The sequence below is a fragment of the Halichoeres trimaculatus genome, unplaced genomic scaffold (assembly GCF_033239565.1).
Source record: "Halichoeres trimaculatus isolate MK-OKI-2021-1 unplaced genomic scaffold, fHalTri1.1 fHalTri1_scaffold_23, whole genome shotgun sequence".
Lineage (NCBI taxonomy): Eukaryota > Metazoa > Chordata > Actinopteri > Labriformes > Labridae > Halichoeres > Halichoeres trimaculatus.
Genome location: NW_027437201.1, coordinates 11,530,363 through 11,551,256, shown reverse-complemented (window position 1 = coordinate 11,551,256; position 20,894 = coordinate 11,530,363). Strand labels below are relative to the sequence as shown.

General features: G+C 41.8%; 1 protein-coding gene across 1 annotated transcript in view; it reads left to right on the top strand.

Annotated features, from left to right (window-relative positions):
• The window catches only part of shisa9a (shisa family member 9a), a 70,218-nt gene that overhangs the window by 27,215 nt on the left and 22,109 nt on the right, over window positions 1-20,894 (top strand). Inside the window, exon 3 of the mRNA XM_074663001.1 lies at window positions 20,395-20,565. Coding sequence (XP_074519102.1) covers window positions 20,395-20,565 — 171 coding nt within the window. The remainder of the gene's footprint in view (window positions 1-20,394; window positions 20,566-20,894) is intronic.

Genomic DNA, 20,894 nt, shown 5'->3' with positions numbered 1-20,894 from the left:
GGGAGTACTATGGAATTTAGAGACACCTTTGTATTGAGCAATGTTTTGGAGCAATGTGTTGCCTTCTGAACAATGCCTTTTCAGAAAAGACCTGGTATATTTTCGCAAGGGAATGCAAAGCTGACTAATGCACTTTTCACAAGAGTATTGGTAGAGGAGTCCAAGTGCTGAACTAGCTTGTCTGTAGCTCTAATCTTGTCACCAATGAAGCTAGGTAGCTGTTGAAAATCAATGTTTTACTTTCAGAATTCCAGAAAGTAGCCTTTTTGGTTTTCTAAGTGTTATATGGTAATCAAAAAAATGGGAAACTGACATCTGTTACAACATTTTCTGAATTCGTTGCTTGCATCAAATCTCCAGTGAGCATGTGTTTTTCTTCTGTCAGCTTTTGATGTTTCCAGGGCATCATTTCTGGACACATGTCATTATTTCTTCTACAACTGTATCGTACTTGCATTTATTATGCCATCCTAAGTACCCTCACCTGTCAGGCTATCCCACGCAATCAATGGAAAGCAATGTCCTTCCACTGGCCTCTCAGAGATGATATCTGGGTCAGTGTCTCTGACATGTTGTCAGAGGTGTCACCTTCCTCCTGTGGAGACACATATCATTACCATCAACATCTCTCACTGCTTCCCTCCCTATCTATCAGTCTCAGTTTGTCTCTTTCTGCATGGTGCCTTCAGCTGATGGAGCGGCTGTCCCACTGCTGACTCACAACAGTGGATGAGAGATTGAAGGGGGGCAGTTTAGCTCAGTTTAGTTGAGGTGGCACAATATGGGTGGCACAAAGTCTGGAAAGAGAAGATGGAAATTTTCCTCCTGTTTTGGAAAAAAAGTAGGCAAATCAGGCAATGCCCTAAAAAAAGGACATATTTCTGCGGGGTCATCTAGAAGACAGTAGGCCTAGATGCTGTTGTGGTACAGTTTTTATGAATGGTGCTCCTTCATCATAATGTCACTCGTGCTTTTTTCTGTTTGCACTCTCTCTGTCTCTCCCTCTTGCTCTCTGACTGATGAGGCCTGTCACAGGGAGGAACACCCAGTCTGTAGCCACTGGAGACGACCGCCCAAGGCTTTTATGGGATAAAATCATGTCACAGAAGCCTCAAATCTGATATTTTGAAATGCCAGAGAAGTTAATTTTCTTGAGATGTTTTGGGGTCAGGTGTCTGTCTGGAGGAAAGCGCGCTCCATCACAGACTCTGCAAATATCCGGATGAAGAAAGCGAAAGGAGTTTTTCTTTAGATGTAACAGACATATTCTACTTTTCGCTGGTTATTCCAGCATTACCCAGAAAGCAATTTGGCTCAGACCTTTGCACTTCTCACAATAGTTGCTGCCATGCTTATAATTAAAACCCATTCCACCATTGCATTTACAAAACAAGTCTAGGCCAATGATTTCCTGTCAACTGCGTGTCGAATTGCTGTTATTAAAAAACATTCAACAGCTTTCCTCGCCAAACATCTTTTATGCTCATTGTGTTTTCTGACCAGTGTTCTCCCACACATCTGTCGCTCAGCAGCACACAGGACTCAATGTATTAAGCACTTGATAAACAGGCCTGGTTATCTGGAGGTGTTATTATGCATTTGCTTAAGTTGTTTCTCAATGGATGCCACAAGGTATGATACCTTCTCTGTTTGGAGCAATGACAAATTATAATGCTGCTACAAATTGGATGCTACCATCTGCTGTTTTCAGAGTTGAAAACTGATAAATATCCAACTGTTTGCTATGTGTGAGAGGCAGGTGGAGGAAAACAGTGGACTAGTTATAGGCGGTGTGAGGACTATCCGTTTGATGTTGCTTGCAGTGGCACCTGTGGCCAGAATGGGTGTTGTTTTCCAAGATAAAGATACCATTTCCCATTAGTACCATCAACACCTGTCCGAAGAAGTGCAATTGTTTCAGAAGCAAATAAATAGAAAACATATCTAATTTTCATAACTACTTTTCTTGTTTGCAACAACTTTTTGCACAATGCAAAGCAAGGATGTAACGTATTTATCTGTAGTTACGTAGCGCCACTATTGGAATTTGCGACAACAAGCAAACTTAGTAAACTCAGTTTTTACTGTAGTTTGGTAGACAGAAGGTGGGCGGGGCAGTGAGATCTGTTCAGCTTGGTGTCCTAGGATGTGTCCAGCATGTAATGTAAGTGAATGATAGTAATGTCTTAGCAGTGCTCATCTACCAACTATAACCTCACCAAGCACAACAAACGTAATTTTCCTATTCATTTTTTTAAACTTTTGTTTTCTTCAAGAAAAAGGTCAGACCTTACTCTTGCCTTGGCAGTCGGCGTAGTGTTGTCAAATGTCAAATTGTCTATGCCCCATAAAGAGATTCTTGTCCTCCCTAGTCCAATCTCATTTCAAATTGAGAATTATAAACAGGCAAATGTGGAAGAAAAACAAGTGAGACTGTTTCAAAGTCTCTTGCAAAGTCCTTGTAGGGCCTTTAATAGAAAACACCTAATGGATTGAACACATTCATTATCACAATAGCTTTGACATTTTCTACCATTTTACATTCCAGTTCCTACAAACAGAGCCATTAGAAGTTTAAACATCTATCAAACCTTTGCAGATACCAGCCAGATATCCTACTATTGATTCAGTCACTTCCCTTAACAATGTCCTGAGAGACTCCAGACAACGCTTTGTCTGGTGACAAGACAACACAAGCGGGAGATAGATGTCGAATCTTGCTTCCAACGCTCCACTGTGAATAGGAAACAGAAACCTCTGGAACAAAGGAAATCGATAGCACTTCAAAATGAGGAAGGTATGACGGAAGGCTCTAATCATAAAAAGGTGCCGTGGAAGTCATTGTGCTTTCAAAGACTCAGGGAGGAACAATTAAGGGTAGATAAGCTATTCTCTCTGCTATCGTTCCATGGCGACATTTTCCTTGACAGACTTTTCAATAAGACGGTCTCCCAGCGCCACGCTCCAACAGGTTCAGTGGTCACCTCTTGTGGGAATAGCTCCAAGAAGAGTGATCACTTTTGAAACAGGGCTGGCATCATAATTCCCTCATATCGCTCTCCATTGTATACTCATCTTGAGTGTTCTCTGGGTTACTATGTCTTCCTAAATCGGAGCGTACTGATGTGCTAATGAGCGAAGGCATAGCAAAGCAACATATGGTGATGAAAAGATAAGAGCCAAAACGAGGCTGTACATAAAAGAGTTTGAGGATTTGACACAAAGACTGCTACGAAGCAGCCAAACAGTGAACTGCATGGAGAGCCACACTGCAGCCTTAGGGTGAAGCTACATGAGATATATTATTCATGACCAAGCACGCTCAAGTCCTTAAGGCAGTGTTTGAGGGCAGATAATGAGAGTTGGAGATAGTGACATGCCTTTAATACAGTAAGATCCTTTAATCATATTGCACATGCTGCTTTAGCACCAAGTGTTAAGCAACTGCTCATTATGCGTCTTTACTTTAAAGTCCTGCAACATATAGCTGCTGTCCCAGAAGCTCTCCCTTTTTCATGTGCACCCCTACAGCTGCCAGATTAAATCAAGGTCACTCCAATGGCACCAAGCATTTATGTTAGAAATTCATTTAAACCGGCTCTTTCATGAAACTTGAACACTTTAAATGGATTTTCTAGTTAAAAGCTAAACAGAGCCTCCACTTACCCAATGCTAGGCTAACAAGAACAAACATATCATAACATTCAGGTAGCTAGTAGGATACCTGTTCATTGCATTAGGTTAACATCAAACAAAGAGTAGTAGCATCAACAGTTTAGTAACTTTTAGTTGCACAGTAGCAAGGATCCAGCTAAACCCTGGTATCTTAGTGCGAGCCAGCTACTACACATATAGCTACAACAGTTTGCTTTTTCTGGAGAGCAGGCTCACTGTCTTTCTTTTCTTTACCACTACCTTTTTTGTTTAGCATTTAGCATGATGTTTGTTAGCATTTTTAGCTAATATTCCTTATAGAGTTCAGGCGTGGCTTTACTGACTTTGCTTTTCTTCAAGTTTAAATACTAAAGCACTTTCATACCTAGAAGTGTTACCTAAACATGAGGCTAGTTCAACTTTGGTTTCTGGTCTTCGCCCATCCTTAAATAAGCTAACGTAGGAGCTAAGCTCAAACAGCAAAATACTCACATCCAGCTTATGAACTAAGATAAATTTGGGTGTTCGGACTAATGTAAATATTTATTCATTTATTTACTTTACTAGTTACTATAAAGCAACACCAAAAGTCATCCCTCTATACAGTAACTGCTGCTGGAGTGCTAGCAGTCTCATCCCTAGATTGCAGGTTAGCATCGAGTATGAAGACAACGGAATGAGAAATTCTACATGACTGTTCATTGTATAAAATTGAGCCTGGACTATTAAAGTCAGTGTCCCCATGGTGCTCTACTTTACATATCATACATGAGAATAGAATAGAATAGAATAGAATAGAAAATACTTTATTTATCCCCGAGGGGAAATTCAGGAGTCACCGCAGCATTTAAGAAAACAAAAGTAAGAAAGAGTATAGAAAGTGCAAAAATGTCCATAAGAAATTAGATGACGACATCCCGTCCACCACTCGTCCACCACTCTCCAGCCCAGCCAGTCTCCACCTCCACAGGGTCCAGGACTGAGCCTCCCCAGCAGTCAGTTCAGTCTCTGTCTCCTGGATCCTGTCTGCTCACAGCAGGCGAAGCTCCTCCGATGTGTTGCGGCGTCCGATGTCAGCCACGTCCGTGAACAGCACGATGCCGCTGGATTAGCACAGCTAGCTCGTCCATCCCCCGGGGCTAGATCCCACGTTCCCAACAACGATGGATGGAAGGACAGGTCCACGGCGTCACCTCCTAGCTCACATCCAAGAACCAGCACGTCGTCCTCACCGCCTCCTCCTCAGCTCGAGGGAAATCATCAAGCCCTACACTAGTTAGCATTGACATGCTACAGACAGCTAACAGCTAATTTCGCATGTAAACAATGCAGCCATGGTTACATGTAGGATCTCCAGACAAACACAGGAGAAAAGTAGTAAAAAATACCGCCGAAGCCACAAAAAGTTTGGTGTCCGTGACCGACAATGAACCATACAAAGTGATGATCCACTCCAAATACAAAGATGACGAAAAAGAGACGAAAAAATTACAAGAAACGGACAAAGACAAGAGAGCTGCAGCAACAGGCAGCTACTTGGGTAGCGCCTAGCAACCGCTGAGAATTGAAACATATAGACATAACCTTCACCAATCTGTTGCTGACAAAGTCCTCACTCGGTCAGAAATGTCAGAATCACAACAACTGCATTAACAAAACAGAAGGGTTGCACTACCGAAACAGGAAATAGGGTAAGAGTGGAGAGTTGCCACAGGTTGCATTTGAACCTTGGTCAGCTGCTAAAGTGTTCGCCTCACGAGGACCAGACCAGCACCCCAACTGGTGAAAACATCCCCGAAAACTTAGACAAATCTTGAGTCTTCAGTACTCAAGTCTTACTCACCAGTTATTACACAGCTAAATATTCCATTTATCAGAGTTTCAAGTTACTGAAAATCTTGACCCATTAGTCCAGTCACTTCAGTTGTTGATGCTACCATTTAGCTTATAGCCTGCTGGAAGCGACCTCATGGTGTCTATTATTTATTTATTTATTTAGAGTAGTTTCATTTTACTCCTCTGTAGGGTAAAAGCTGTTTTATCATTGTTTCTTGAAGCCTCTATTCTCTCTGAGCTTTTCAGCCAGTCTCATAGATCTGTATCACAATTCAAGAAGCTCAAGTGAAAGATTCATTTAAATCAATTAGTTTGTCAAGATACTTTTTCATAGTAATTCTTTATTTCGGCTAATGAATCGAGGTACTCCACAATCTTTTCATGTGCTCTCGATTGCTCAAGCACCCCCCTTGGGGTACAGCACCTCTGGTTGAGGATCAATTTTCTGAAGCAGGCTACTTCATGACTTTAGAAGCACCTCTAAAAGCTGTGTGCAGTTAACTCGGCTGTCGCAGAGCTGGCCCCTTTTCAAACAGTTAGCATTGGTGTCAAATAGTTTCTGTCCGTGGGCTTTTTGGACTTCAAACTTACCTCCAACTGCTGACAGTGCCAGCAGGTAGCAGGACCCATGCAGCCTCAGACATCTGTTCTGTCCTCACAGTTTGTCCCTCTGACTCTCCAGCAAACTTTGTTTTTTTTTAGATAAGGATTCAATTAATTTTTCACCCCACGCCCGCAAATCATGTAGGCCTGACCTGGTCACTAAGGGCCTAGAAACTTCTTCTTTTCTCGAGCCATTTCACGAACTCCATCACCTTACCTCCTGCCACACAAAGTGGATTTTACACCCTGCTCCAAGCGAAGATTCCTGTGAGCTCAGCAGTCTCACAGCAAAGCATGTGGTCGCTCTGTGATCCTCGCCGTCCACCATGCTGCAGCTGAGAGATACGGGCTGAAGGGATGAGGTCAAGATAGACGCGCCGCTTCTTATGTTCTGTAAACAGACGGCAGGGCAAATAAATAGGAAGCTCTCCATTGCCGCCTCGCACAGGCTCACACATAACCTGCTTACCATTTTCAGTGTGACTAAATATGCATATGCAGAGAAACAGAGAGGAGGCCACACACACTCCTACACAAATACAAGGATGTGTGTGCACTGTCACACAAGAGTGGATGATTTGGACGAGTCAAGAGCTTTCAGGCTACATAATAAATACAGAAAGCTGCACACTGGGGCTGCCAGGGACTGGAGCTTTCTTGGTTCATTGGGTTTCCTGAGTTTAAGCTAGTAGCCTCTTAAAACAGTCTAAATTCAAAGACTAAGAAAGAACGTACAACTAACATTGTAAGCAATGTGTGGCATTAAAGATAAATATAATTTGGTTATAATAAGCTTTGAAAATATTGACATTACAGGTGCTAGCCAAAGGGAGCTGTTCTGTAGCGACAGGGCTAACTGCAGAATGATGCTAATGATTTTGAGTAAGTTTGAAATAGCAAAAAGTATTGACATTTCTGTTATTTCAATTTTTTGTTACCTTGTTCCTACACTGCTTCAGAGTCTCAAGCTGTCTCTGGTTTATTTGAGGAGATACTTTTGGCTTTGACCTAGCTTGCAGCTGCTAACTAGCTAGATGGTGTAGTGAGACAACTTTTGATGATGATATTTTGGTGCCACTCTGGTTAAAGCTTGGCCAGGCATTGACATTAAATTCATTGTTGTCTTCCATGGAGCATACTGACCCAGCTGCACGCAAAAGTTCCTCAATAAGCTAGAGATGTGTCATGCACAGCTGATGCAGCCACAAGAGCCGATGCTTTGTATCAGGAGCCCTTTGAATCAGAAGAGTCACCTCCCATCGAGTGAGGGCTGGCCTCCAATTTTTTTCCTTTCATTGCTCAGCTCCCTGTCACTCGGCTCTGCGCATGGCGGCCTGAACAGCCAGGTCGCCCTACAATGCAACTTTGACGTCATTCTGGAGCAGAAGTCATGCTCAATTAACTCTAACATGGAAGGAAGCAAAGATGGAGATGGGCAGTGGAGCGCAGAGAAAAGCAAAAGTGAAACTTAAGTATGTGATTGTGTTTCTCGTTGTGGAGAGCAGGGAGAGGAAAAGGCGGGGATCATACCAGCAGCAAAGCAAGTCGAAATACGCAGTTACACTTTAAAAAACAAACAAACAAAAAAATCATAATTGAGCATAACGGCCTGACGTGTGAATGTAGCCCTTGAGTCCCTCTTGCTCTCCTTCAGCTGTTAAGTTGCTGTAGATCTAAAAAAAAGGTTTGATTGTATTAACTGTGCACTTTGGTTATTTTTCACTCCTGCTCTTTTTATTTTCCATTCTGTCTTGTGTATTCTGTTTTTAACCTTACAAAACCCTTATGAATCACACTGGAGTATGAAATGTGCCACACAAACAGGGCCTCCTTGCCTCGCCTCACTGCAGCTTGGAAAACATTAGCATAACCATGTACTAAGAGCATCCTCAGACTCCTTTGTAAGCCACACAGGAGAGACTCACTTATCATAACAAACAGACCCGACTACATCAAACACGTTACCTTCAAGGCCACCTCCATCAATGGGAAAGGCTCACCTGTCACACTTCAAATTGGTTCACCAGACGCTGAGACGGCTAAGTGAAGCTCGTGGGTGGAGTTTTTGGGTTGTTTCTTTTATGCATCCAAGGTAAAGTTGGTCAATAAAGACTTTTTTAAAGGTTGAATGTAAGATGGAAGCAGTTTTATTCAGTAAGAGTTGTCTGTCGTCTCAGGATGCCACACTTCTTCAACTCCCCTGATCTAATATCACAAAGATGTTTGCTGTCACCCCCAATTTCACAGAACAACACCGGCAGCAGCTTTGGACAACTGCACACATCTCATCTTTCAGGTTCAGCCTCTATTTACACAGGTTTTCATTGTCGGCGCAGACTTTTGTGTCAACATCTATTCAAAGTTAAAACGCTCTGCTCAGTAATACCCAAAGATGACTCATGAAATTGCCTTTTTACCAAACTAGAGCGACTCTTTCAATAAAACATGCGTTCTTTTTCTTTTTTTTTTTTTCTTTTTTTTGACAATGCCCGACAGAGCTGTTAGGATGTGACCTAGAACAGGCTCAGAGGAGCGAAAGCAGACACGTGAAGAATAAGTAGAGAGAGATGAACAGACAGACCGACGGAGCAGCAGGCAGCATAACATAGGTTGCATAACAATGACTTTTTCAGTACAGTACAGCCGGCCTGCCTGTTGATATGTGGGCGTGGGTGACTGTGGGACAATACGAACTTGCCGCGCGCTCTGGAGCAAATACTACACGAGATAATACCGTTGCCATGACAAGAGATGAGTGGAAGAGAGAAAGAGGTTGAGTGATGACAGAGAGGTAGTTTTGCAGCTGGTGAAAAAAAAAGGGTTTATGCATTCGCAGAGTGAAGAGAAAGAGGGAATAAAAGATGATTCAGCTGCTTACAATTCTCTGTGCCGAGTCAAACAAGCGGTGAAATCACACTGTAAAGCCAGTGGCAATGGAGTCAGGCCAAGCACTCCTACATGCATGTGCTCAGGCTCCTTCTCAATGTTTTTTTTTTGTCTTCATTTTCAGCTTCACAGTACACATCAAGGCGCTCAGCTGAATGTGTGTCTACCTCATTCCAGCAGCTTTATCCCTGTCTGGGACATGAGACAAGCACAGATACCGTTTCGCCCCGGGAGGATTGCCTCTCGGCTCAGTGCGAGGATGTCTAACTTTCCACCAGGGAGAGAGTGCGCCTCTTTGAAATTGCTCTGTGTTTCGGTGCTGTACAACTCTGCCTCTGCAGAGTCATGTGCTGCACACTCATGTTGTGCATTGCTGACTGTGGTGTCTGTTACCTGGAGGTCATAAGCTCATCAGCCATAAGCTGTCTCATCTGTACGGTCACACATACTGTAATCCTGCCTCTCCTGCTCCTTTGCTCTGCAGGGTATTCAGATAAGTGTATATTTTTCTGCAACGTTAGATAAGAACAAACACGGGTTTAACTGGGCTACACTGCAACTTGCTATTACTGTGAGGTTCAAGTGACTCCCAGTTTCTTTCTTTGTGAGTAATGTTACCTTGAAGGTGCTCGTTTAGCTTTAAGTCAATGCAGGGCAGGAAGACTTACAGAATGGTCAGTATTACAGCTAGTTTGTTGCAAAACAAAAGGGCGCGTCAGGAAGGGATATTAAATATAACTACCTTTAAAAACAAAAGCTAAGCCAAGCTTCACCCTTGTTTGGGAAAAAGCTTTATCTGTTTGGCATTTCATTTTCCTTTGGTTGTTTTTCTTGTTCCGTGCCACATTCACTATTGTAGCTACTCAGTATAGCTTCCTCTGCTGCTATCATCAACACACACTCACTTGCCCACTGGGTGCACTATGATTGGCTGAGATAATCATGCTCAGTTTGCGACCAGAAAAGTCCTGAAACAACCAACAAACAAACAGGCAGAGGGTTTGAGGCAGACATGGACACTAAGACACATGTAAAGAGGCCCAGAAGGGACAATTAAGCAGGCTTATCCCTGTTAAAACATGACTTTTTTTGTTTTTGAGGAGAACCCTGCAGGCTCTGCCTTTAAATTATCAAATGATTTAAAAAAAAATTAAAATAGGCCTATTTGTGGAAAAAATGTAATATTTAAATCACATAAAAATCTAATATTATTAAGGCATCTGATATTATTTAGGCTAATAATTGGGTATCTGGTTTGGCAGTAACCCCCACTGCAGAAAACATCTGATTCATACTGGTGGTAACAGCCATGCACAGTTAGACTATTTTTTTTTTTTATGACAATACTGTATTCATGAGGGGTGCCAACTGTTTCACTGCAAAATGACCAAAAAATTATACCTACACATCAAGTATTATCATCACTTTGACTTTTTGTTCTGTAATAATCACGTTCTATTTCTGACTAGTGATATCGAAAGATTAAACGCAGCATAATTTGGCACATTGTGTGCCAGTGGCCTGTGCTGTTAAATGGGTCAGATATAAGAGTGTTTTAACCTAGATGAGCTGCTCTCACAAGCTTCCTCTGGGGAAAAAACTCTGCTCCCATAAGTCAGCTTCACCATACACTGGTGAGAAGTATTACGTTCCCACTCAGCTCATCACTTTTATGTGAACAATGCCGCCCAATGCTGCATTGACTGGATATGCTGATGGTTCATCTCCACAGTTAGACTCAAAACAAGAGCAAACTGTGCACAGCTGCAAAACTTGACGAGTAGGGTATAATTACAGCAACGTGCTTTGTAAATGAGATCTGAGATGTGGTCTGTCTCAAAGTTTACAGCTTCTGATTACCTTCTACTCTGGTATTCAATACAGAGTTTGTTGCAAAAGGCGATTCATGTAATGGAGCTGTGAGTCAACTTTACATCAAAACCACAGCCACATTTTTCAATATTCTCTGACAAAAAGCAAAGGTTGTGAGCAGTTCTTGAGAAACAGCATGGTAAACAGGAGAGGATTAATCTTTTATAACGGGCAGCAGTAAACTCACACAGCCAGACATCTTTCTTGTCACGCTCATGAAGGTCTACAGGAAGTCATAATAACTGACCTTTGGATATCTTCTGGCAGCTGTTGAAGTGGCTCTGAGGTAGAAAATACCATGCTGTGTAAACAGCACAGATTCAGTTATAGTTCAGAGCTGTGTATTTTTTTTCTTGTGAGGAATTGATATGAAAGTTTTGGCAGGATTTTTCAAGGCTTCGGTTAAACATGACCCCCATACAGCGAACACTTTATAAAGTTTCCATGCCAACAATTCTGATGTCTAAAATCAGTTCAACACAAAATGGAAATGAGTTGGAAAAGTGAACATCATGGTGCATCAACAAAGACCTGAAACAAGAGATTAGAGCCATACACTGTGAAGAAAAGAGTTTATCGGGCTGATAAATGAAACCAAAATTGGGTACTGTCACCAAAAGGTCACCCTCTCTTCATTTACTCAGCTTTTCTAAAACACATTGAGTGTTTGGATGCTAGAGCTAACTGTTATGCCTCTACAAGGTGTCATAAGCCTAGCTTAATGAAACATCAGTTAAGGGAGATGCTCATTTGATAGCCTCAGTGATGTGCTTGTTCTTGCTGCCCATCTGCCCTATTGATCTGGGACTTCGGGGGCTTGAAGAGCTTTGTAGTCTATGAACATATCAGTTTGGGAGTTTCTTCACCGAGTGCTCATCTTTTCTGAAATACTCTGTATTGTGCTTTACAATATGTGTAAACTGCTAAAATGAGTTGTTTTCAAAATAGCGCGAGATTTTCACGAGACTTGCTGAAGCAATGAGGTCATCACATATGAATCCCCTCACTGGTTTTGTGACATACTAGAGGAGCCAAGGTCTGACTATAGGTCTGCACCTGACACACCTCTACAGAGCTGGCCAATCAGATGGAAGGAGGTCTGTGTAGGGGAGACCTTAAAGAGACAGCAGCTTTCTGACTGAGGCAGAAACAAGAGTTTTCTAAAACACCAGTTTAAGAAAACATTTTTTTAAAACTGTAAACCATGTAAAGCTACTATGCAGGCACCAGAGGGACAGTATAAAGTCTAAGAGAAAAAAAAATCCCCCCCTTTAAAGCAGAAATACTGGTGTTTGATCCAATTATGAACCAAATTTACAAATGTAAAGCTTTCTTTAACTTCCTGATACTTATTATACTTAAAATGGCATCACATGACTCACATCTTTCAACAATGAGTAAATTCAACTATAAAGTTTGATCTTAATTTATTTTGTTGAGATAGAGATGTGGCGTTGCAAAGGCTCCCACAAAAGTAGAGCTGTCTCACTTGCATCAGCAGTATTAGCTATCAAAGCTAAGCTAAATTTCTGCGGTACACAGAAGATGACCCAACAGATGTATCAGCATCTCTGAACTTCTTAATCAACCCTGAAAGGAAAACAGCTGTGGAGAACATGGCTGCACATGCTAAACAACCATGTGAGCAAAAGAGGCTCTGATGTCCCATCTGGTATGGCTTCCATTATTCAACAGTGACCCTTACACTGATTGTCAGAAAGAACTCCTATTGTTGCCAAATCTGACAGCAGGGTCATAGAGAGTTTGCAGAACAAATATCACAGATAAATCAGGACTTAAGTTAAAGCTAAAACCAGATTCAGCTGCTGTTCACAATGTAAACATGGTTTACTGCATGTAGTTAATTGCTGTCAAACTCTAAAGGGTTACATGTGGATCTCAGACAAAAGAGTCCCCAAAGCTCATGAAACCAGTGCTTTGGTGAACATGAAGGCCTAAGCTTTAGTGAGCAGACCTTCATGTCAGTGTTGGAGTGTATACAGGTGCAGGATATTCAGATCAGAAGCCTGTATCACACTCTCCAGTTCTGCGAATTCAGAGGATAAAATGTCAGTTTCTGCTGAACCTCTCTCATCCATGGCCAATCTTTTATTTTGAAGTCACCAAGATTTTATAGATATTTCAGATCCTTAATTCAAAAAGCTTTTTGTCAATTTCAAAGATGAAATGAATGAATTTGACATCAAGGATTCTCTCCATTTAAATTTTTATAACGTGTCTCAAGTATGAACTACAGATTACGTGATCAGCTCTATTTGTCTGTGTTTGAAATACAGTGGGCACTGTCCATCCATGTTGGACATGTTTTAGCAACAGCACTAGTACTAACTCCATCTTGTAATACCAAGAGTTCCATGAGGTTTCAGGGCGGTCTCTCAGTACCCCCATATCATGAATGAATGGATGGCTATGGCTGAGACCCATGCTCCTCTATGAATCCTGAGTCTCGAGCCAATAAAGAGGGGGTATTTGCTTTCTCATATCTTAGATATAGAGCAATAATGCTGGTTGTTCATGCTAAGCATGCACATTTTCAAACTCCTATTAAAATCATTTGCTGTAAATCTAGGTGAACCTGTGAGTAAGCTGCTCAAAGTGGATGTTTTGAAAACAGCATGAAATCATCATTTAACCTCTACAAGACAAGCTAAAATGATGACACCATTACTTAAGGACACTCTAAGTGGTTCATGACATGTTGGAGAGGTGGGCCTCAAACACCAGTCTGCCCATAGCTCTGCCCCTGACAGGCTTGGAGAAGTCTGGCCAATCAGAAAGAAGGAGGATGGTAGAGTGGGTAGACTTAAGCCAGGGATACACTGTGCCATATTTCAGATCGTTAGACTCAGCTCCATCTCAAACTGCACGACTCAGTCGCTGAGGTCAAAAGTTTCCAGCCCATGAATCATGTTCTCACACTATAGGACCCGATGCTCTGACGCGACTTCACTGCTCACACTATACGTCCCCGCATCAGACTCTGTATCCTCCTTTTGGCGTTTGGGAGCTGGACTCTTGTATCCATCTCTTCAATGTCAATAAAAGGAGAAGAAAAACAACCAGAAGTGGGAGATGTGCACCAAAGATGCTCAACAAAAACAAACACACTGTCTTGGTGATTTGTGCCATTCTGTGTGAAGAGGCAACGAAAAAAAAGAAGACGTGAATGTACTGGGAATTGGCAGGGCAGACGTGGAAAACACGGTCTTTCAATTCTAAATTGAACTTTTAAGACTAACTTCTCGACGTCACCTCAGAGATCACACATGCTCTATGCAAGTTGAGGCAAGTCGGCTTGTGGTACAGATTTGAAACATGTTCTATTTTCTTGCGATCAATGGATTTGTGATCAGGAGCAGGAGGTGTCAATCTTTTCTCACTACTCCACATATACTACATGAAGCACGACACACGATAGAGCTGAAATTCAGCCCGATCCAAAAGATAGTCGCACAAGTGGCGAATTGGCTCAAAACAAGCCGACAATTGCATAGTGTATACCCAGCTTTAAAGAGACAGCAGCTACAATCAAACATTTCAGAGGCTGAAAAATCTTCTATGAACTAAACAGTGAAATGATTAAAATATGGCTTGCCCTGGAGTTAGATAAAAGGATGGTCTGTGTGAGTCAGTGTTTTTGTTCCAGCTCTGTAGGACATGATTACCACAGCAGTGAACTCCCTCAGCATCTCTTTCACTGCCCTGATGACAGCTGTCAGTCATCCTGTTGAATGGGTTACAGAGCGATGATGTCAGAGGAGGAGCTCTGTTTGTTTTTATTCACTGTGTGGTGTGTGTATGTGTGTGTGTGTGTGTGTGTGTGTGTGTGTGTGTGTGTGTGTGTGTGTGTGTGTGTGTGTGTGTGTGTGTGTGTGTGTGTGTGTGTGTGTTGTCTTTCCCATTAATGTAGAGATGAGACATGCTCACAAATATTAATCCTGGAGCAGAATAAAGTGGGGAAGTATCACAGTGGGATGGAAGGAACAGAATGCAGGGATTTATTTCTTGTCCCTCTTGATTGCATAAGACGACTTGAGCAATTACATGTGTTCTGGCTCAAATTCCCATCATCCTGTCACTTGTCAAACGAGTGTGTGAGAAGAGTCAGCACTCTCCGAACCTGAAATAATTACAGCAGTCTGTAAGCAAACAGAAGCAGAGAGGGAGGAGATTGTTTTTCAATCTGAAGAAGAGTGTATCAGAGTAAACAGGAGACGGAAAATACCTCGAAGCAGCAGTGAACCGTGTTACTTCTTAGTTTGAACACCTGAACCAAGAACTGGCAAACTGGATCATAAAAATGTGGCGATATAATCTTTGAGGCTGAGCAAAATGTTCCACTCTTCCACTTCACACCTACTGGAAGTCCTAACCTTGGCAGCATGGGTGTGATTTCTTGTATGAGTCTCTGTTCTTACAGCGCCCATGAGGTGCTTTAGAATTTGTTTCTTTCAGATTTGGTATGCCGTATAAAGGAATGACGCAAATCCAACACTTAAACAGGTGCTGGTGTGGCAGGGGGTCCAAAGGGCAACATTTGGACCGGCTTACTCCTAGTCCCAAAATAAATAAATGCATGCAGTGAATGGTGCTGCACTTCTCTAGACCATCACAGGGATAATGCAGTAAATAACACATTTGTTTTAAGAGCACATTAACAGGGGACACATAATTATTTCTCCTAGTGGATGTGATTCAATTTGCTATTGTTCCTGAATTTATTTTTAAAAATAAAAAAGCCACACTTTTTGCCCTGTGTATTGAGCTAAGGAGAGTTAGTATAGACTGGATACTACATACAGTACATGTTGTGTGGTTAGTATCAAAGTGAAGAGTAAGAGAAACCAAATACAAAGCCTTGATTAGAGATGCTGATACATTTATTCAGTGACAGGAAAATGCTGTCTTTCTTTTGTGCTAGTGTGACTTTGGAATGTAAATCCTTTAAAGAGGGGGTATTGACCCTTTTTTTCCCCCAAGTCTGTATACTGCCCCTCTGGTGCTCCCTCAGTAACTCTACATGATTTCAAATCCCTTTTTACCCCCTCACTGGTATTTTTGAAAACACATATTGCATCTTCTGTCTGAACGCTTAATTTAAGCTACTGTCTCTTTAAGGTCCCACCCAACTTAACAAAGCCCTCTGTGATTGGCCAGCCCCCTGGAGGCCTGTTGGGGGCAGAGCCTTTGCGCTGACCTCGGTGTTTGAGGCCCGCCCTGCTAACGTTTCATGGACCAGTTGGGAGATCTATATGCGGTGACCTCATCATCAGCAAGTCTCATGAAGATCTTGAGAAAATCTCGTGCTTTAATTTATTTTTTATTCACATTTTCATTTTACGACAGTTCTGAGCAGTTTTCGAACAGATTAAGGGATTTCTACAACTCCCCATTATTATACAGTTCATGGTTCGGCTAGAGGTTGATGTTAGCACTTCTTTGATGAGCTAACTAATCAAACCCTGAGCAGCTAACTATCCTAGCCTTGAGTCCAGCTGGATTCACTGTGTGTGAGTGTTTTCTGTTAGAACACTGTTCACATATACCAGATACTATTATACCGACTGCCTAACACATTTACCCACAATTACATTTTGGAGCCCACTACAATGTGAGGCTGTCTCCTCTTGTTTGATACTCTTTGTTTTTCAATCCAGTGAATCCATAACTGATCACACATTCACATTACTGCAAACCATTTCATGGCAGAGCGCCTGAAACCAAGGCAGTGCACCTGTGCTTTGATAGGATATTGAATTCTATAATTGTGCTCCACAACCAGACAAAATCCATTATGAAATGAGAAAATTGGTGACCTCGTGTCGGCCATTTTAGTCGGCTGTGAAAATAACGCAGTGGTCTGGCTTTTATTGTCGCTGGACTGAGCGCTGTTTTTCCCAGAAATTCTATTAAATGGACAAGAGAAAAGGGTTTTTATGATTTTAGCTCAAACCCCTTTCTCACAGACATAGTATAGCCAAATTCATTTAGCTTGAAGAGAAGCAGTCCTCTACATGCACTCATGTGTCTTTTCCCTTTTCCTAAGGCGCCGTGGGACATTTCCCAACATCGGGGAGTCTCTCATTCTCTCCTCTTCACGGCTTCACGCTGTTTCTCTCTCTGATGTTCTTTTTAATTGTCTCCACTCTCTCTACCTTGTCAGTCAGTGTGTGTATATGTGCGTGTGTGTGTGCTTGTGTGTGTGTGTGGTTGGTTTGAGTCAGTGCCAGGGCTGGGTGATTAATTAGGAACAGCACAACTTCCCTGACAGTCGGACCAGGCAGGTTTAAGGCCTCTGAGCACACCTCATGGCTCAACAATGCCGGGCTGAGATGAAACAGGGAGAAAATGGTGGAGGAAATCAATATTGTCAGGTTGTGACCACACAATTTCCCCTCTCTGTTTGCTGTGGAGCAACAAAAGGCTCTCTGAATGGGCACCTTGAGGGCCAAAATGTGATAGAGGGAAGAAGAAGTTTGTATTTATGACTGTGTTAAGGTTTCCCTTCCTTTACTGTCCATCCTTGTGCTTTCCTAATGTTTTCTCACCTTTCTAATCCCTTACGCACTCTCATCCTCCTGCCTTTATGTCTCCTGAACTCATTACGTTCTCTTCCTCTCTAGCTTTGAACGTTTTCAAATTATCAAGTGGCAGTTTTGGGGCTTTTAACAGAGTGTATTCACTTAGCGAGGATACCCTCGCCTTCAGTAACAGAAATTTGCAATTATCTGCAAGTCTCAGTGCGGCGAGAGAACAATGCTGGAGAGGAAGTCCTCTGAATCCTCTCGTATATTTTAACACTCAGCCAGGGCTTAAAAGTAGACTAAATGACTGCTACACTTCCCTGGTGCTCTTTTACAACCCTGCCAAGTTTCTCCCCGTCCCATCCACATGTGCAGCTTCTTCCAGGGTAGTGCAGTTGGGAAAATGGATTCATTTGCAAATTAATTTTGACCACACAGCATATGGTTGCTTTTAAAATGAGCTAGCATGTGGGGGACTGATTGCCTGTTTATCATAACCAGAACATGAAGGACTTGATTTCTCGTAATTCAACAACATATGGTCCACTGATGATTTAGGATGGTTAAGATGCAGCCATCTACAGCCAGTTATTCCTTGTTGTGCATGGAATGGTTTTTGAGAATGACTGCAGCATTTAACTCTTGTTTTGAAGTGTAATTATCACCAAATGAATTGTGGGTAAGAAGTTACAGTAATTAAATTTCCTAACTGGGATGCTATTAATCAAAACATCGGATTCATCTTCCTATTAGAAAAAAAAACAACAAAAAAACATACATTCCATACATTTGTCTAAGTAGAAAGCTGCTTTTCTAGTTAGCACAAAAATTTGCAAGATGTAGCCAACTTGCCCAAAAGCGTAAGTAGCCTTAAGCTACAGGTGAGTCAAAATCATTAGCTTCGAAAAACAAATATGGTAATTCAGTTACTAAGTTCAGTAGCTTTAGATGTCAGGGGTTGTCCCTCATTTTAACTTATTTTTAGTAGAAGTTCAATAAAGTAAAAGGGCCTGCAGCACAGATGGCCTAGTGGTTAAGGTCGGGCTCCATGAGGTTCGCCCTTGTGCAAGTAGCCCAGTTCGAACCAGCCTGTGGCCTCTTTCCTGCATGTCACTCCCCACTCTTGCCCTGTTTCCTGCTCCATCTCCTGTCCTAATTAATATATAATTAAAGACATAAAAAAACAGAAAATAACTTTAAATAAAAAGAAAAGAAAAGAAAAGAAAAGAAAGAGGGCCTGTGTCCACTGACAGCTTTTTTTTTCAGCATCAGCAACTTCAGCTACAGAGCTCTTCTTCTTTATACTTACAGCACTTTCAAGATTCTCATGTCTGTTTTGATTTATTCAGGTGGCTAATATAACCTTTTAAAGGAAATAGTATGAGAAAAACATAAAACGAAAAGGGCGTATATCTCTGCAATTTTCAGTAGAACACTTAAGATTAGGACAAGGGCCTGTGTCAACTGACAGCATTTCTCAAGCACCCACAACTTCAGTGACAGATTTCTTCTTCCTGATGCTTAATGTTGCCATGTTATAAAAGCTGTGTCATGGAACTTTAACGAAACTCTAAAGGCCCATTTATACTCCCTTTACATCCACTATGGGGAGCAGCCCAAAGCCAAAAGTTTATGACGACGGCAAACTTGAAAACAAATATGGTGACTGTGGAGAATGTATTGTTAATGTATGTATCTATGTATGTATGAGATCAGCTAATACTACCAGTCCCTTACTTTAGCAGCCTCTACCATCAGACTGTGAGCATGGTACAAATAGGCTAATATGACCAGAAATGTAAAGCATCTCAACTGGGCTGAAAGACTAGAAAAGTGCTATATTAGTAAATTTACATCTTGTTAAAGTCTTCTGATTCTGGTAGCTTTGCGCTAAATAAATACAATTGACTTGACCTCATCCCTCGACTCACAGGCAGCAGGATCACAACATAGCAGTCCATCAATGTCCCTAATTCCTGTGTTCAATTTAAATTATTGTTTGAACTATATAAAGTACAGCTATCTGTAGCCAAAATAAATACATAAATAAATTATAGCAATGCAAATTTCTATTTTTAAGTTTTGGGATTGCCAAACAAATTTAAAACAAGAGCTATGCCACCTCTTTCCCCCTCTCTGGACATGCCCCTGGCTAAAGCTGGTTAATGTAACTTCAAATAATAAAAAACTGCAGCTAACAGCAAAGATATGGTATGAAAGAGGCTGATTCTATGACTATTAGACCAGAAAATCTTTGAATCACTCCCCAACAGCGTGTTCAATCAGACTTGTAAATCTCATCCCAAAGAGCTCACCTCACTGTATCTTTGTTGTTTAAAATCCCTAAACATCACAGCAAGTCAAACAGGGTTGGGGGAAAAGTGTGAGGAACACATCAACAGAATCTTATTCTTATTGGATAACTTTTACAAATGTTGAATCTATTATTTCTGACACTCTTCTAGTATTTAAATCCCAAGCTTGACCATAAGCGATCACTTCAGGGTAGCTTTGAGCTGTCAGTCTCCCACACAGCAGCTCCGATAAAAAACGAGCAGCTTTCGTTTTGTTGCTCCTCATTTCAGTATTTATTGTGAGAGCCTCAGTCAAATGTACATAAAAGATGTCAGCTTAGTTTACTGAAATGTTTATGCAGGCTGTATATTGAAGCGCTGATGGCATAAATGAACTGGCAAGCATGATAATAGAGTGCAGATGCAGCTTATCAGAGTCCATATACACTCTGGATTCTGTCCAAAGATGTATTTGCTGTGTGACATACAAACAGCTGCAGCTGTGTGTCGATGGCAGGAGTCCATCAGCTGATGGTCCTGACATGAATGGAAGCAAATGTGTCCTGAGAATTGTGGAGCGTGAAAAGCATTTCAAGCAGCTCGAGAAGAAGCGACTTAAAAAAACAAAAGTGCATGTTACGCAAGATGCTTCAGTCTTAAACCTCATTATGACCTTGTCCTGTCATGTGTCTTTTTCCACACAGAGGGGGGTCAGATCAACAACAATGTGGCACCTGGCTCAAACATGGGCCAGCAGCACCCGTACCCTGCCCTCAGCCAGCTGGCTCACGTCTACGAACAGCAGCAACAGCAGCAGCAACAGCAGCAGCAGCAAAACAAGGACATCAACAAGTACGCCTCCCTGAAGGCTGTGGGTGAGTATCTGTCATCTCCTCTTGTTATCTTTACATATTTAAATTTTATGACACGGAGGAAGAGAGGGATGTGTTTAAGATGAGGAGTGTGTTTTATTTTGTGCTGTTTGTTCTGAAAAATGGATGTTGGTTTAAAGTGTCGACTTGGCTGTGGACAGGATGCATCATCAATCTTAGGGATTGCTTCTCTCCTGTTAGTGGAGTCACCGTCTCTTGTATCTAAAAACTGACAAGGTACTTTGAGGGAGGAAAAACTTGAGCTTTTTTTATGTTACTTTTCGTGTCACTGAACACTTTGTGATCCAAACACAAAGGGCAGCTTTGATTCG